Raw genomic sequence first — 18,233 nt, 5'->3', positions numbered from 1 at the left:
ACCCCATAACTTCTCTTAAAACCCACTTTTACAATACAAGCAGCCGTGCATCCGCGCAAAGAGAGTATCCTCAATCCAACTGGATTGATCCTAATGATTGACACATTATTTCATCCTTTTTTGTTTGTTTTGCTCTCTGTTTTTTTTTTTTTTTTTACATTCGTAGCTCCCTTAAAGTCAAATTGGACAGCAAGGTGTTACTTCATATCAAGTCAAGATCTCTCTCAATGCCAGACGGGTGCAGTGTCTTAAGGGGGTGTCAGAGTTAGAGAAGTTTAAAGTTGTGGCATTCCCTGAAAGAAGAAAAAAATCATATAGAAGTTTAAAAAATAGATGACTGAAGTTCTGTTTGTTTTTTTTTTTGTTTGTTTGTTTTTTTGGACCAACCAGACTTTGTGGTAATAGTACTGTAGGGTAAGGGGACCGGGGCCTATCAAAGGGGACACATGGCAGGGACGGCAGTTAGTCGAGCTAAACTAGGTGACTCTAAGCTTGGTCATGAGATGTAGTTACAGATAAAAAGGGAAAGGTGAGAATGAGCAGGGAGAGGAGGGTCGTGAAAACACTGAAAGAGCAAAAGAGGAATCAAGAGAACGTGAGTCAGTGTGATTTAACTGAAAGGAGAACTGAGGTTGTGCGTGTGTGTAGATAGAACAGAGAAAAGAGAGGCTGAAAATTACAGAACACGACAAGAGGTAAAGACGAGGACTAAAAACAACACTGACAAGAGGTCAGTTCATAAAACAATCTGTCGTAGCAATACACAGTTAACAGCTGTTTTTCTTTCTTTTTGAGTAAATGCTCAGTGTCCACTAAAGTGAATATTAAGAGTGATCAAGGTCAAACCTTCCCCTCTTTATTCATTAACTGTTTCTGATATCATAAGGTTCTTTAATTGACTTCGTATTTTGGATTTGTGTAAATGAACACTGGAAAGTTCTGATGGTTGAAGTATGTGATGGGTGCTAGTGCCAAGACAGTTTGACATACTGGAGAGGAGAAAAAAAGAAAAAAATGAACAGAAAAGAGAGGTAAAGTAGAGACAGAGTGGGCTTGACAGATGAAGGAAGGAAGGAATGCAGGAATGAAGATGGCTACTAATTGGTGACAGACAAGTGGACATAGAGGTAGAAAGATAGAAGAATGTCAGAGAACGATAGCTGGCAGGCAGAAGTTCATAAACCAGCGGAGAGAAGAGGAAAAGAGAGGAAAAGGGAGAAGGAAGGAAGAAAATGGACATGGATTACTGACATCCAGATTCTGTAGAAGTCAGTAACACTGAAGCATTTCTAATAATTGTTCAAATGACTGCTCTACAATCACCACATATAATATATGGCAGGCTACTTTCAGGTATTTAGAGACAGGTGGATCTACTGTGCATACAGCTATTTAGGAGTCGTATCAGGTAGTGTCACTAGCTTGTTACGGAAATAACAAGGACGATCTAATTTGGTGCTGACCAAATCGAGCTGGCAATTTGATGAGTATATCAGCGCGCATTAGCGGTTGTGTCTGGGGAGATAACTTTGCAGGATCTTTGTCAGAGGTCAGTTCTTCAAATGACTAACTTGCAAAGAGTACTTGCCGATTAGCGCCAGAAGTTGGGGTTCACTTGCTTTGTTAACAGTGCTGTCATCGTGTATGACACGTGGAGACCTCACACTACATCGGCGATGTTGGGTACTGTGCAACAACTTTCTGAGCTAACTATTTTTGAGCCCGTGCTACCAAGCTACCAAGCTGTGATGCTACTCTGCTACGTGTGCTGCAGACAACACATAGGGTATCATTATAAACATCATATTCCCTCTGCTGCATTTATTATGATATATCAAATACTGAAATCCATCAAACCTTTCGAGCTATTGTTGAATGTCTAAGCTTTAGTCAGATAATTCCTGATTCAGATTAAAAAATATGGTCTAATTTGATGCCATTTTTCAGTACTTCCTTGCAAATCAAAAATAATAATCAGAGAAATTATTTCCCCCCTGGTTGAAGCACCTAAAGCACCAAACTGTCTCGGCAAGAGTATTTTGGTGAATCTGGATGGCAATAAGAAGAAAGACAGCCAGGAAAGATAGAGAAGTACTCAACTGAGGTAGAGAGACAGAGTAGACAACAAGACAAAGAGCGAGTGAATGCTGAAATGCTCGATCCAAATCTCTACACTGGTGGTCTGAGGAACAAAGAAGCCAGAGATGCTGAAGTCTCCTTAAGTGTCAAAAAAAAAAAAAAATCATCTTGAAAAATTAGAGAAAAAAAAATTACAAGGGCCAGAACATTTTCTAGTCAATCGATGATGCATCATTATTATTCGTATGAGCAGTGTGTATGTGCGTGTGTATTAGATAACACACAGAATAATAAAGCCATCCACAGGAATAAGAGGCACAGAGGACTGAAGACAGAAACCCCTGCCGGTCCTTCTGTACCTGCATCGTAAGCAAATATCGCACTGCGTGAATAAAACCCTGAATAAAATGATGTCATTTTAAGTGTTGCTTCTATATGTTTTCTGTAGTAAATCAATGGCTTGTGGAAATGATATATTTGTCACATTTTAGCGAGCATAATTCCACTGCACTACAAATATCTATAAGCATTTATGGGACATCATTTTCAAATGTAAACCTGTAACAAATAATGAGGAAATGGGCCTATATAATGGATTTTTTAATGGAATTTACATTAGATTTCCCCTTAAGTTTGAATTTTCAGAAAAAAACAAGCTGTAAAGAAAGGAGCAGTTATTTAATATTTAGTGGACTATGTAAACACCAATCTAAAGAAACATGTATGGAGGTTTTCTTACTTTCTAAGTCACACCTGTGCTTTAACTTTGTGCTGCTTGCATCCGTGCAGGTTGCAGAAGGACTGGCAAAGCCTCCTCCGTTCCCTTACTCCTGTGGCTTGACAGGTGGAAATAAAAGAAAGAGGACTGACTACCAATCCACTATCACTGCACTTCACGACAAAAGCCCATCCCTCCATCCCCGCGGTCGGAGAGAAAGAAGAGAGGACAGCGCTCACCACCACCACAACCACCACTAACAGACAATGAGGAGAACACCGCTGGGAGGAGGGAGGGAGAGAGGAAGGTGGAGGAGAGAGGGTAAGAAGGAGGAAGAGGAAAGGGACAGGGAGGCTTGAGCAAATGAAAGAGAAGAGGTTCTCCTCCCCAGCGATGGGGAGGTTGAAGAACGGAGACTTGGAGGATGGGAAAAGGAGGAAGAAAGGAATGATGGGAGAGGGGAGGGAGAGGAGGAGGTGGGGTGGTGGCTGAGGGGGTGGGGTGGGGGCGGGTGGAGGGGTAAGGTGGGGGGCGAGTCTACCTTATAGGCGACCCGGGCGGGACACCTCTTCCCGAGGCCTAGCGGCGGACACATGTGTCTTAGCATCTGATACATGTCTGTGTAACTGATCCGGCCGCTGGAGTGGCCACAAACACGCACACATACACGCACGCACCACATGTGCACATGCATCCAACACCCCATACACAACACACACACACCAGACAAAACAAACAAAGACGGACGACGTAAAAACGTAAGAAAGAAAAACAATGGGGGGTAGGGAGGAGGAGGATTAAAAGGGAAGAACGCAGGCAGACAGAGGTGCGTTCAGGGGAGACATGAGGAGAAATAAAAAGAGACCGACAAAGGAAAGGAAGGGGGGGGGAAACAAATACACAGAGGTTATTGTTTTGATCACTGTGGATATGTGGTTGCTGTGGTGAGAGAAAAAGAGAAGGAAAGAGAACGAGAGAAAAAGAGGGGGTGTGTTACGTGGCTTCTAGTTTGGTATATCATAAAGTTAGTGGAGAGAAGAGGAGGGAAGGGAGGGAGGCAGGGAGAAAGGTTAGGGAAGGAGGGGAGGGTTGGAGGAGGTGTTATTTAGTTTAGTTACTTGCTGTTGAGATACCGTTCTATGCGAGGTGAAAAGGGGATTTGGGTGTTTTTTTGTTAAAGTCGTTGCCCTCTTTCGCCGCTCGGATAGAACTGGCAGCGGGGCTTCTAGCAGGCAAAGAAAAGCGCCGCTGCAGAGATCGGAGTGAGTCACAGTGACAAGTCAATGCAGTCCATTATTGAGGCTGCGTCTCCACCAGGAACCTCCACTCACAGCTGTGCCTTTAGATGTTCAGGGAAGCCCTGCCCGATGATCGGAAAGTTCACGCTAAGTCTTTCTAGGAGATCTAGATATTCAAAAAGTTTTGGTTGTGTTCGAGCTACAATGAAAATGAAAGAAATTCAACACAGAATCAGCCTGTCCAGATAGCATGAACCTGTTAGTTTGATAGATACAGAGTTGGATAAAGTGGAATATCTACTGAAGGGTGTAGAGCTATACAAATATACTGCCGTCACAGGCCTCACAACTCAAAAACATGCCGGTCAAGGACAAGAAGAACTTCACAGATGGAAATATTGCGACACTGTGAACGCACAGCATCACATATCTGCAGCCTGATGCAGATGGTTTGGGTTTATTTAACAGTTAAATAGCACAATACAATTAAGAAATAAATATAAACAACAAGCCTACTCTCAGTGATTCACGATAATTCAGTTCAACTGGTTCATTAGCAACATCTTCAGAAGTAAATGCAAATGTCACAACCAACGAATCTTCCCGCAAACATCCGCCGACACCAGCAGTTACTAAGAGGTACCTGGTGGACACAAGACTTTTCCCTTTAATGTCAAGAGTCCTTGCCCCAAACCACACACACACCCTGCCTCTTTCCTTTTTCCCCATACACCAAAGCCACAAACAGAGCAAGTTTGGCCATCTCATTACAGTACTTCAGGTAACAATGAATATAAACTGTTACCCCATCTCCTGTTACATTCTCCTCTCAGTGTGTCAACACAAGCGTGTGGGATCCACAAGTTTTTAATTATATCACTGAGGCATATTTCTGTAAAAATGTCCAATAAGTGTACGTTTATTGTACATAAATCATTTACAGTATCCCTGTAGATTGCGGTCCTTTCATGGCTGATTTGATTACTTACGAAATGGTTAATAGTCGTTGGTCCGTTTATCTTCACGTTACTACAGGTTTAAGAAAAGTACTGCAATTTTTGACTTGGATATTTTTGTACTGAGAGCACTGGGTGCATTCTATATGAAGGTAATGTAACAGGCTTAATACTAGTTTTGGTTCCTCTAACATTTAAAGCCACTATGTGCAGGATACCCAGCAGTTTGAACATCCATCCAACTGAAGAGGTTTTTTTTGTAGATTTTGCTTTTGTCAATTAGAAAAAATAAAGCAAAATTCTAACAAAATTATGTAAAGAAGAAGTTACACAAAAAACTGAAACCACTGATTAAATATGACCCACGCCCCCTTCACACCTGGGCACATGTGTTCAAGCACATGATCAATAGAGGGTCATAACCACCTCCAGGGGACTACGCCCACAGGGGTTTAAATACCTGGGTCTCTCCACCATTTGGTTGAGAACTGAAGAAGCCTTTCGGATGAGAGGTGAAACGTCTTCAAGAAACAAAAAGAAGTCCAGTCGCCTTTTTCAAGCTCCAGAGACTACTATGACCTGGATAACTGAGAATCTACACAGACTTACACAAAAAACATTCAGCCATTGTATCTGAAGCAACCTTTGGTGCTAAAACGAGAAGGCAGGAAGTGAAGAAAAACTGCAATTCCTTAAATGGCCACTTGAGGCTGGCTCCAGTCCATTCTTCAGAGACTCCAGCTTAATTTAGACTTCTGCACTGAATGTACACAGAGCCTGCCGTGCAGCCTATGCATCAGCCATTGTCAGTATTTATACCTGTGCCAGGGTGCCTTTGTTGCTCTGCAATTTCACCACCAAATCACCAGGTAGTGGTAGAGTTTCTCTCTTTGAGTTCATCCAGTCTCAATCACCAATTTGAAAAATGGGGAGGTGTACATCAGGTTACAGTGCAAGTTACCACATAGGGTTTCAGAAGGGTTAGTGGTATGCATGTAAGGCTGTTATGACTCAGTTTGACTAGTTGGAGTTGCTAAAGTAAATGGTAAATTCACTAGTTCTTATATAGCGCTTTTCTACTCAGTCTGAGCACTCAAAGCGCTTATACAACACATTTTACATTTACCCATGCACACCCATTCATACAAGCACTTCCATGATTAGCTAAGTGCTTTAATTATCTAACATTCACACTCCAACAGTTGGGGTTAAGTATCTTGCCCAAGGATACATTGGCATGCAGCCTGGAGTAGCCAGGAATCAAACCGCTGACCTTCCGATTAGGAGGTGACCTGCTCTACCTACTGAGCTACAGCCACCCCAAGTGGAAGTGGACCCTCAACCAAGTTTGCAGATTTGGTGGCACATTTTATACCTTCTGAGGTCTAACTCATCATTGGTGATGACCAAACTCTAATCACAGGCAAACAGAATATGTAATTTTTGTTTTTATTCAACTGTTCCCCAAGTCTTGGTAATCAAACATCAAAAACATTTTTTCTAAAAGGTCTGTTTTGCCTTTCATCAAAACACAGGATTCAGGTAGGATTAGGGTTGCTACCTATGACGACTTAGAACTCAAAGGTTTAATGCAATTATCTGACAAATAATATGCCTTTCTGTATAACTAATTGTACTAACAAGCAGTCTTTGCTCCAGTTTTGGTGTGTGAAATTACTGTTAATGGGCAAGCATTTGTGTGCATGATACAGCCTTATGATCTTTGGCTGCACTTTGCTAACTTGCTTAAAAAAGCAAAGATGGCCATATTGCTAAAATTGAGGTTTCAGAGCAGGACTTTACAAACCAGTCAATGATGTCATGGTGCCGACATCCATCTTTTATATACAGATTTTGGTCGAACTTTTATGATATTTACTTAGCGACATAAAACACCAGTGTTTTTATGATGTCACTCTTTTTAAAGATTTTTTTCAACAACCAAACCATCAGTGTAAGTGCACAAAAACTACACATAGTGGCTTTAAAATGTAATATTACAATCAGGTTAGAACAGTGGTTTCCAAACATGTGCCATGGAGGTACAAGATGTTGCAGTTTTTCATTTTAACTAACAGCAGCTGATTAACTAGTGTCTACCAGCCGCATGAGCTGTTTCAGTGAGTATAATCAAAGTCTGCACATTTTTAACTTTCTGTGGCGCATGGCTGGAAAACACTGGCCTCGCTAAGAGCTTTGAAGTTAGCAGAACTCAGACCAAACTCTGTGTGTGTCTCTGTAACAACCCCTACCTCCCACACCTGAACCCCAACTCAAACAAGAACAATGCACATTGCTCAACCATTTTCTGCCCAGGCAAAATTAGACAGCAAGCAGAGATAAAACACAATGGCTGACTGGAGTCTAGAGTCTAATGTTTACATAATCCTGAGTTCAAACATGTCAGTGTCATTTTCCCCAGCTTTCAGTCAGAAGACAATAGCAAGTGCAGTGCACCACCTCATGCTTCACACACTGCAATCAGTGTGTGTGCGTGTGTGTGTGTGCGCATGTGTAAAAGAGAGTGTGTGTGTGTGCATTTCTGCATTGTCCCAAACATTCTCATTGTCATGTCAGAATGCATATACAACAGAACCCCCCCCCCCCAAATGGTTAAATGGTGAAATGAGTTTAAAAAAAATGAATGCAAACCCGAAAAAAAAAAAAAAAAAAACTCAAACCAATGGAAATAAAAAGTTGAAGTAAGAAAGAGTTGGTTTTAAGAGTGATATAGAGCAACATTCATTCCAGTCTCTTAAAGGCGAGCAGGTTGCGTTTAAGTTTGTGCTTTAGGGGTTTAGTCCAAACCTTGCAGGCCACCCTATGTGGGCACTTCTTGCCAAGGCCCAGAGGAGGGGAGATAACTCGCAATAAACTGTACATATCCTTATAATGTATGCGCCCGCTGCAAGAAAAATACAAGGAGGGGAGGTTAGGTGAGGGAAACTCACAAAATACAGAGAGAGAGAAAAAAGAAATCAAAGGGAGCAGAAGAAGAGAAAGAAGATAAAGAAAAAGCAGAAACATTCAGAAAATAATCTTCATCTCATGCATGCACACTCAAAATAAACAGGGGAGAAGGGAGGGTAACATTCAGCGCAACTTTGAAAGAGAAGGCATTTAAAGTGACGAAAGAGAGAGAAAAAGAGAGAAAGGTGGTTGGAAGAGTGCTGAAGCAGGACAGCCTGAACTGTCCCACTTTGAACTATCGTCACATGTTGCAGATCCCATTTGATCGGCATGCTTCCCGGATGAGATTGCGACACTGCTCTTTGCCCGTTTCGGGGCAGGAGAGAAAGTCAGGGGTTAAGAGTAACTTCGCATTCAGCAAAAGACTATTTATACATTTCTGTAGACACACACATTTTCTAACTTGGGTTTTTCTAAACTACACTGCAACAAACTGCTGTAGAACTCCAGGGATGTTTGTGTAGCACCGTACCGCTCTTAGCAAGAACAGTATAAAATATTAACAGCACGCTGCTATATTTTTATGGTGTAATACACTTTTTTTGTCAGCTAGGAAAGAGCGTCTGCTTCAAATACTTCATTTACAAGGTTTGTGGTTTATTTCAGTTATTTTGTGTTTATGCTTTTATTTGTGCGGCCGAGAACAGTGCTAACGTTCATCTAGCAGCGGACCATCATGACAGAGACTGCTGAAGTGACTGATATCAGGCTTCAGGGTGAGGTAAATGTGGAAAACTGCAACATTTCCATGACTGTACAATGTGGTGGAGATTACAACAAAGCTAATAGCTTGTTATAATTCAAGAAAGAAAATAAACTGAATTCATGTAGCTACATTTTACAGAAGCAAAGTTTATATGGAGATTAAACTAGGAGCATTATAGTAGGAATATAATGATATTCAAAAAGTTGACAGTATTATACTGTAAGACTTTTTTTTACAGTAAGATAACATTTTTTGTAGGTTAGGGTAGGTACACTGTAATTTAACAGTGTACTGCTGGAACATCTAGCTGCCAGTAGCTTTAATGCAGTTTATCAGAGAACTTTCCAGCAGTGTACACATCAAGACTGCGTTGAACCTGCATTTGTATTTTGTGTGCCTGCCAACGTGTGAGTTTTGAGTCCATGCGTGTGTCACTCACCAGGCTGCGGGGTCGTACTCAGCCCATATCCTTACATACTCATCCAGGTGATGAGGCCCCAAGATGGAAGAGTCTCTAGTTAGGTACTCAAAATTATCCATGATGACAGCCACAAACAGATTCAGCATCTGGAACAAGTACGTGGCAAACATACTACTTGCACAGGAGTCTTAATTTTGTCAGAAAATGTTATTCAAACAATAAATACACACACCCTCCGGACACTTTGTCAGGTACACCTTGTTAGTAGACACTCTTTTGCCTTTAGAACTGCTTTAATTCTTCATAGATTCAACAAGATACTGAAAACATTCCTCAGACATGATGGTTTGTATTGACATGATAGCATCACAGAGTTGCTGCAGATTTTTCGACTGCACATCCATGAAACAAATCTCCTGTTCTACTGTATCCCAGAGGACTGTGGAGGCCATTTGAATGCAATGAACTCTTCGTCTTCAGGAAACCAGTTTGAGATGATCTGAGCTTTCTGACGTGGTGTGTTGTCCTCCTGGAAGCATCAAAACAGCCATTTATACAAGACAGGATGGATCCATGCTTTCACGGTGACCCTACCATTTTATTGTTACAGGAGAAACTGACCCTCATTAGACCAGACAACATTTTTCCAATCATCTTTTGTCCAATTTTGGTGAGCCTGTGCAAATTATAGCCCCAGTTTCCTGTTCTCAGTTGACAGAAGTGGTACCTGGTGTGGTCTTCTGCTTCAAGGTCTGACGTGTTGTCCATTCAGAGATGCTCCTCTGCATGCCTTGGTTGTAATGAGTGATTATTTGAGTTACTGGTGCCTTCCTATTAACTCGAAGCATTCGGGCCTTTTTGCTCCACTGTAATGCTCAGTTTGAACTTCAGCAGGTTGTCTCAACCGTGTCTATGTGCCTAAATGAACTGAGTTGCTGCCATGTGATTTTCTGATTAGATATCTGCGTTAACAAGTAGTTGAACAGGTGTACCTAACAAAGTGGCCAGGAAGTGGAATGGAATGGACTGCTACTTATATAGCTCACTTCTACTCAATTTGAGCACTCAAAGCACTGAGCAAACTCTGTGTGTGTGTGCGCGTGTGTGTTTGCATGAACAATTTAAACATACATTCATTTGTTTTTCTCACCAGAAAAGAGCACAAGAAGATGAAGGAGACAAAGTAGGTGTAGGCGAAGGTGCTGCCACACTCCTTTCCTGTGTTCCCTGATTTCTCATCACATTCCTTCTTATCCAGGCAAGCCAACATGATCTCTTGCCATGCTTCACCTGTAGCACTCCTGCATGAGATATGAATAAAAATCAAAACATAAACAAACAAACAAACAAAACCTGATGCCATTACAACATTTTTTTTTTAACAGTTTTACATGACAGAGAGACAACAGGAGAATAAGAGAGGGATGACTTACCTGAACAGGAGCATTAGGGCCATGAAGAAGGTTCTGAAGTTATTGTGCTCGTTGATTCCATCGTCCTCCGTTAGTTTTAAGTTCCCAAACAACTACACGCAAAAAGTAGACAAAGAAAGAAAAAACAAGAAGCTGAAGCAATGGAGTTACAGCATGCAGTGCCTGCTTGAACCATTTTCAGCACAATAACAATAGTTTTATCCAACATGCTGCTTTTAATTACCATCCTCGTAACTCAATTCCATACCCTAAATTTTTAATTCCTATTTTATATTTCTATTTTTTAATCTTTAATTACTCTTTGATGATTTCACCCATGAAAAGGAATAAAAAGTTCTACTGTAATGTTCAAAAGCATCTGAGGGAGAAAATTAGCCACAAAAGACCTGACCTGCAACTTTATCCTCTTCCCCCAGAAGGAGGTTCAAGTTGAGGGATGACCATTTCGACTCAAAGGAATAGAGTGAGCCGTCTATTAGCAGCACCACCGGAAGCAGTCCAGAGGTACACAAGGAGGCAGCCTTAAAGCAAACCTTTTGATCACACCTTGCTTTTTTAACATTGTACTGTAGTATTTATTTGCCAGCTTATTTTGCAGATTTTACTTCCATATACAAAACCTATATGAAACCCATGTGATGGATTTTTAAAACAGCCCACTACCTCACCCTGTCAGGTACAAAATTGAAATGTTTCTTATGAGTCAATTTATAGTATAATACACTGAGGTGTATTATAAAATTATGAAATGAAGGTAACACTTGACCATCAGCATAACACAAAGTCAAACTTCAGGGATCTCAATCTGAGCAGTTAGGCAGCATAAACCACTGTGAATCCAATCCACCTGCTTTGGTGGAAATGGGGGTGAACTGGAATGGCAACAAGACAACCCCCAAAAGGGAACAATTTTGCAGGTGGTGGCCACAGACCATTGCTCTCTCCTTAACCTTCTTGACTGATTTTTCTCTGTTTGCTTTTTTGCTAGTGTTCTTGTCACTGTTAGTAGCTTGAGGTGGTAAATGCACCCCATTCAGGTTGCACAGGTATTCCAGGTCCTCCAGAGTGGCACATGAGCACATGGAGACTGTCTCAAGAGTGTCGAGTCGATATCAGAAGACTGGACAATTCATGAGGAGAGCTGGACGAGGCTGTAGGAGGGCATCAAACCAGCAGCAGGACCAGTATCTGTGCCAGAGCCCTAGCGACCTCTAGTGGTTTGCTCATGTGGAGGCTATTTCTGACAAAACTGTCAGAAATAGCCTCCACAAGGGTGAACAGCACATTCTATGATGTTCACACTGTTACCCTCCCAACATATCAAATGTAAAAATCTCAGTACTCACCTGCATGCCAATGATGGCATAGATGAAGAAGAGCATGGCAATAAGTAGGCACACATATGGCAAAGCCTAGCACAGCAGACAGGAAATACTTGTCAGTGCAATTAAGTACATTGTGACTGTGTGTACTTGCTGTTTGCGTCAGTTAATAAGCGAAAACCTTGAAGGACTGGACGAAGGTCCACAGCAAGATGCGGATGGTCTCTCCCTGTCTCAGCAGCTTTATAAGGCGAGCTGCTCTGAAGAGCCTCAGGAAGCTCAAACTGATGGCATTATTCTACAGCACAAAGGGAAAACACTGTGAGTTTCCCCGAGTACGCACATACCTGCACAGCATTCCTCTACCAAACAGAAAAACTAAAATGAACACTTGAAGAAAGAGAGGAATAACGCAAGAGAGAGAGAGAGAGAAAGAAGTCAAAACCAACAAAACTAATGCAACTGCAAACATAATGGCTCTCAGTGGATGCAACTTCAGATAAGAGCAAGGCTGAAGATAAAAACCAAGAACGAGAACAAAAATAAGAAGGAAGGAAAAAAAAGGAAAATAATAATTTTAAGAGTTTAAAGGTCATCATCCAATCTGGTACAGCAAAACAGTTTGTTTTTTTAAAGAGAACAAAATGCACTGATCTCTGAGGGGGAGGGGAGGAGGGCAGGCCACACCAGATGGAGCATAGTGCAATGTGCCTGTCAAACACACACACACACACACACACACACACACACACACACACACACACACACACACACACACACACACACACACACACACACACACAAACCCAAATAGAGCCTGGCTTGAGTTCACTGGCGATGCTGAATTTGGAATTGTAAAAAAAATTGCAATATAAAAATAAAATCGTTTCAAAACCAGTCAGAACTTGGCATCTAAGCTCTAGAGAAAAGCAGCCAATGAGCATATAAACTGGAGAAACTCCAACACAAAGCTGCTCTCAACATGGATTCAGTATCACAAATCCACTACTGATTTTCTTTTCCATTGGACTGGCTCATTTGAAAGGTCCATGCCAATATATTTGCACATTTTCTTAATTTGAATCTGTGTACTTAATACATTTGATCATCCTAAAAAAAAAAAAACAACAAACTTTTCCATATCAGTCCAAAGTCAATTAGAGTGATATTTAGATATAGATGCCTGCATATCATAAAGAATTTGGTATCTTTGGTTCCTTTTTTAAATGATTAGAAAGCAGAGAACTAATGTCTTAAATATAAAACATGTGATTCTTATAGCAGGAATCTCAGTTAATATCCTATCCTATGCATCTCTAGAGAAAATATTTACTATACAGCAGCCAAACTCTGATGAGGTTTTGGCATTTTGCATTTGACAGGCAAGGCGAAAAGGCGCATGAAGAGGCAGATGTATAGAGGAGCAGGATTAGGGTTGGGGAGGGACCAGCGAGCCACCTCAGTTCAAGCATGGCATGGTTGGAGAAAAGAACTGGCTTACATGCAGTCCAGAGGGGACCAGTGATGCAGAGCACATCATAAACTAGCTGGCTAGAAAATGACCTATTGGAAATTTTGGGGATGACTCTATAGACTGTATATAAAAGATGAAGCCTCATCATTTTGGACTGGGCACAATGAGTGAGAGGTGGATCTCACTAATGCTACAGTCACACTAGGGAAAACAGTGGCTGGAGGCTGCTGCACGATCAAAATGCTCGTGACCGTGTGCAATAAACTTGCATTCTCGTTGCCTGTGAAACATTTGCACCGAAGACGGGGACCAGGTCTGCGACTACTCACATTCAGTTTCCGTCTTTAAAGCAACTTTGGTGCATCAAGACGGTGACAAAATGGCAATAAGATGAACTCAGTCTGCTGTCATTTTCCAACTAAATGGGGTCAAGGTGGCAAACACATGCAATCTATTTGTGATAATACACTGATTAACTGCAAATCTGTTCCTGTCTACAGTGCTGTGAAAAAGTATTTGCCCCCTTCCTGATTTTTTTTTTTGCGTACTTGTCACACTTACATGTTTCAGATCATCAAAGTAATTTTACTATTAGACAAAGATAACCTGAGTAAATACAAAATGTAGTTTTTAAATGATGGTTTCATTGATTAAGGGGAAAAAAGCTATCCAAACCCACCTGGTCTTATGTGAAAAATTAACTGCCCCCTAAATCTAATAACTGGTCGCACCATCCTTGGCAGCAAGAACTGCAATCAAACATTTACAGTATTTACAATGAGTCTTTCACTTCGCTGTGGAGGAACTTTGCCCCACTTTTCTTTACAGAATTGTTTTAATTCAGCCAGATTGGAGGGTTTTCAAGCATGAACGACCTGTTTAAGATCATACCAAAGCATCTCAATATCAGAATATTTCCCCAAAAGGGATCATCAAGAAGTTTTTGGCAAACGTGAAACGAATCTTTGTGTTCTTGTTGGTCAGCAGTGGTTTTCTCCTTGGAGCTCTCCCATAGATGCCATTTTTGTCCAGTCTCTTTCTTATTGTTGAATCATGAACTCTGACCTTAAGTGAGACAAGTGAGGCCTGCAGTTCTTTAGATGTTGTTCTGGGTTCTTTTGTGACCTCCTGGATGTGTCGTCAGTGCGCTCTTGGAGTAATTTTGGTAGTTCGGCCAGTCCTGGGAAGGTCCACCACTGTTCCATACTTTCACCATGTGTGGATAATGGCTCTCACTGTGGTTCACTGGAGTCCTAAAAGCCTCAGAAATGGCTTTGTAACCCTTTCCAGACTGATGTCAGTGACTTTGTTTCTCAGCTGTTTCTTTAGATCGTGGCATGACATGATGGTTTTTGAGATTTTTTAGCCTGCTTCACTTTTTCAGACAGGTTCTATTTAAGTGGCAGTAATCAGTCCTGGGTGTGGCTAAGTAAATTGAACTTTTCAAAACCTGTTGTTAATCACAGTTAATTCATGATTTTACAAGGGGAGGGGGGCAGCGAGGTTTGGATAGCTTTTAAAAAACTGGATGTTGACTTTACTCGGGTTATCTTTGGCTAATATTCAAATTTGTTTGGTGAGCTGAAACATGGAAGGGTGACAAAATGAAAAAAATCAAAGAACTCAAAAAGGGGCAAATACAAATACAACACTGTACACAGAAATTCACATGAACTATTTAGATTCAGAGTCCAGCCAGAAACTCATCGATACACAAATTGACACAGTTGCTACAGGGTAGCGATTTGACTGCAAAATGACATAGACTCAGCAACTTTCCTGAATTGAGTCCCCTTGCAAAGAGATGCTTCACAGATAAGCTGCGCCAATCAGTGCAGACTGATTCAGACTGATTGCATTATGTTGGCGATCTGAGAGGGAATGCAGTCGGTCTGAGTCAGACCCCGACTGTTGCCTCCCTCCAGGCAAAGTGGGCAAAGTAGGCAATTGCCTTGCCATTGAAAGTGGTCACCCAGAGGTTGAGGAGTCACCCCCTGTGGGCCTTTATAAAGAATGCATGTTTAAGACTCTTCCACATGGGTTTCAGACTTTAGTCAGAAGCTACCTGAGCTTTTTTTTACATACAGTCTATGGATGAGTGAAGTAACGTGACCAGGAAGCTTTTTCTTGCACCTTCTATTGTACAGTAATAATGTATTACATCAATAATGGGCTTCTCTATGTTTAAAAGCCCATCATACAGAAAGCGCATGCACTGGGGTCAGGGTTAAGACTGGCCATGAGAGAGCAGGTGAAATGAATCGAAGGTAAGCACACTCAATGAAGATGCAGCAGAAAGTTTTGAGAAATAAATTACAAACCAACCGGATTCTACATTTGCCAAGATGTAGACAGAGGAGGATTTGTTTTTTCATTTGGCAAGTTGTAGTAAAATGTGAGTGGGTGACAGATAATTTTTTGAGGGGGGAGAGGGGAGAAGGTAAGTGGGTGGGTGTTGGTTGTGTGTTTTATTTGGCCATGGGGTGAAACACACACCATCACCATCATCATTATCATCATCACAGGACCACCACCACATGTCATGGTGCAGGATGGATGGAGAACACAATGAAGGATTTCATAGTGCATTTTGATTGGATGGATTTTTTCATAGGAGGAGGGAGCGGGAGGGGCGTAGGGTGCCAACAAAGTAGAGAGGTTTAAAGAAAGCATGTGAAGAGATAGAAGAGGAAGACAGAATCAATATGGATGTCATCACAAAAGCAGTGAAAAACTTCAAGACAACAACAGTTCATATAGGAAACAGCAAGTTCAGCCTCTCTTTTTTCCAGCTCTGTCACAAAACCACATTTTATTTACCAAAGTTCATTTATTTGAAGCCAAAGGTAATGTATTATGCTAAAGTAGGTGTGCATGATTCACAGTTTACAATAATCCTTATTTATCTGATACAAGGCCTCACTGTCTGAAACAAGCTGCTGTAGCTCCTCCCCCTTTTTAAGCCAACTTTCCTCTGATTTCCTGCTCTTTGCAAACAGAAGGTTGGTACAGCAGGTGGGTGGGGCTTCTGTGCTCACAGCGATACCATATTTGGTATATCCACTATCACTGACATCATACAGAGCCAAGAGTGAAAAGAACTGTCTGAAACAGAGCATTTAGAGCAGTCTGAAGTCTGAACTTTTGGCTAACTGTGAATACACTGCACATATGTTCACCTCATTATTTGAAATTTTGACCATGTCTAATATGCATAAATAAATAAATAAATAACATTGTAATTAGATTATTTACACATTACACAGCATCCCAACCTTTTGGGTAATTATGTTGTATAAATGAGAGAAAATAAAAAAGGAATAATAGGTTCCATTTTAAAACATTAAATGAAAGAATCCGAACATTCGCTTGAAACGTTATTACTGTATTTGCCTAGATCGTACAAATGAATAAAAATGAATAGATCTTGACTACATTAGTGTTTAGTCCTTAATTTGAAAGTGAAGGGGACTTTCAGAGTTGACTGGTATCTGTAACTCTGAAGTTTCACCTCATTCTGTTCTGCAGCTACGTTAGGCGTTACTTTAACAATGAACTAAACATAAAGAAAACTAAGACATTAAAGAGAAAAAGAGGGGTTTTTTTGATATATATGCAGACAGCTCAGTTAACCTGGACTAACAGCTGTTTTTGGCTGTTTGAAAAGTCACTATGTAATTATTATCCATTATGAACACTCAAATTTACTTGGGGAGCCGGTAGAAGCAACCAGTAATTCAGCTGCCACCACCTGCCTGCACCATCCTGACAAATAAATCAATCAGCTGTCTGAAACAGTCAGTTCATTATTTAAAGCAACACAGATGTCAATTAAGGCCTGCTCACACAGCAATCATGTAAATGCAGGCCCTCCAACATGGCCAGAGGGTGTTTTTTTAATCAGCTGCAAGTACTGCAGTAGTTAGTACTTAGCACACTTACTGCTAATCTAGTCACTGTGAATGAGAGAAAGACTTAGGATAAGAAAGCTTAATCTGAAATTCAAAACACCAAGCTGGACAGTGAAGAAAGGCTGAAACAGCTACTGAATTCCACAAGTACTGACCTCATATCCACAGTTATATTAACACATATGTAATTAATATTAAACATACAAGTACCAACAAAATCACAGTTAACAGTGAGAGGTTGCTCACAGATGACAGCAACTTAACAGCAAATTCTGATGATTAAAGAAGGATAAGCCAGATTTATGGAAGTGGTGATTATACTATTCCTCACAGTCTTGCTTGATCCTTAAGAGTTTAATGTTTTTCACATGTTAAATAATGCCAAGGAGTACCTTTGGGCTTCTACATGCGAGTCACAAATAAATCGGTATAATACATTTCATGGCTTTGTGTGATAATTCTGTTTGGTGCTGATTTCACTGAAGGCCTTGAGGAGTGATTGCGTCATTTTAAGGACTCCAAAGATTCTCCAAAGACCGGTTACAACATGGGCAACAAAGCCGACCTTTCCTCTGAGTCGCTTTTACATTTGACAAACCATTCTTTAGTGATCACTCGGTCTGAACGCTGTGCAGCACTTACCCCAAATTCTGTCACTAATATGTCAGTGATGCTTCCAAGGACGGACACAAAATCAAAAATGTTCCAGGCATCTCTGAAGTAATTCTGTCAGGAAAAAAAAAGAAGAAAATGAGAGATGTTCAAGACCTGCATCCTTCACAAACTCAAGCCAGAAGGAGACAATTAACACGGCCCTATCCAATGGTGCTGTTGTTACAGTAGAGATGGGATGAAAGGAGGCTGATAGCGTGACTGCCGTGCCACACGGTGCACTCTGGGTTTTCCAGGGACAGGAAGAACATGATCTAGATCTGTCACCCAAAATAACCTGCTTTATTAATGTATAATAGGATGAAGCATTGGCGCATATAGACTGGGTCAGCC

General features: G+C 41.1%; 1 protein-coding gene across 1 annotated transcript in view; it reads right to left on the bottom strand.

The window, feature by feature from the left end:
• Nucleotides 1-2,839: 2,839 nt before the first annotated feature.
• LOC115788167 (voltage-dependent P/Q-type calcium channel subunit alpha-1A-like) overlaps nt 2,840-18,233 on the bottom strand; it is a 75,008-nt gene continuing 59,614 nt past the window's right edge. The window contains exons 31-38 of the mRNA XM_030741483.1: nt 17,871-17,954; nt 15,643-15,648; nt 12,025-12,141; nt 11,868-11,933; nt 10,522-10,613; nt 10,239-10,389; nt 9,107-9,234; nt 2,840-2,915 (exon numbers count right to left, since the gene is read on the bottom strand). Coding sequence (XP_030597343.1) covers nt 2,840-2,915; nt 9,107-9,234; nt 10,239-10,389; nt 10,522-10,613; nt 11,868-11,933; nt 12,025-12,141; nt 15,643-15,648; nt 17,871-17,954 — 720 coding nt within the window. The remainder of the gene's footprint in view (nt 2,916-9,106; nt 9,235-10,238; nt 10,390-10,521; nt 10,614-11,867; nt 11,934-12,024; nt 12,142-15,642; nt 15,649-17,870; nt 17,955-18,233) is intronic.

This window comes from Archocentrus centrarchus, chromosome 1, assembly GCF_007364275.1.
Source record: "Archocentrus centrarchus isolate MPI-CPG fArcCen1 chromosome 1, fArcCen1, whole genome shotgun sequence".
Taxonomy (NCBI): Eukaryota; Metazoa; Chordata; class Actinopteri; order Cichliformes; family Cichlidae; genus Archocentrus; species Archocentrus centrarchus.
The sequence above is the reverse complement of the archived record's forward strand: the minus strand, read 5'-3'. Positions and strand labels throughout refer to the sequence as shown.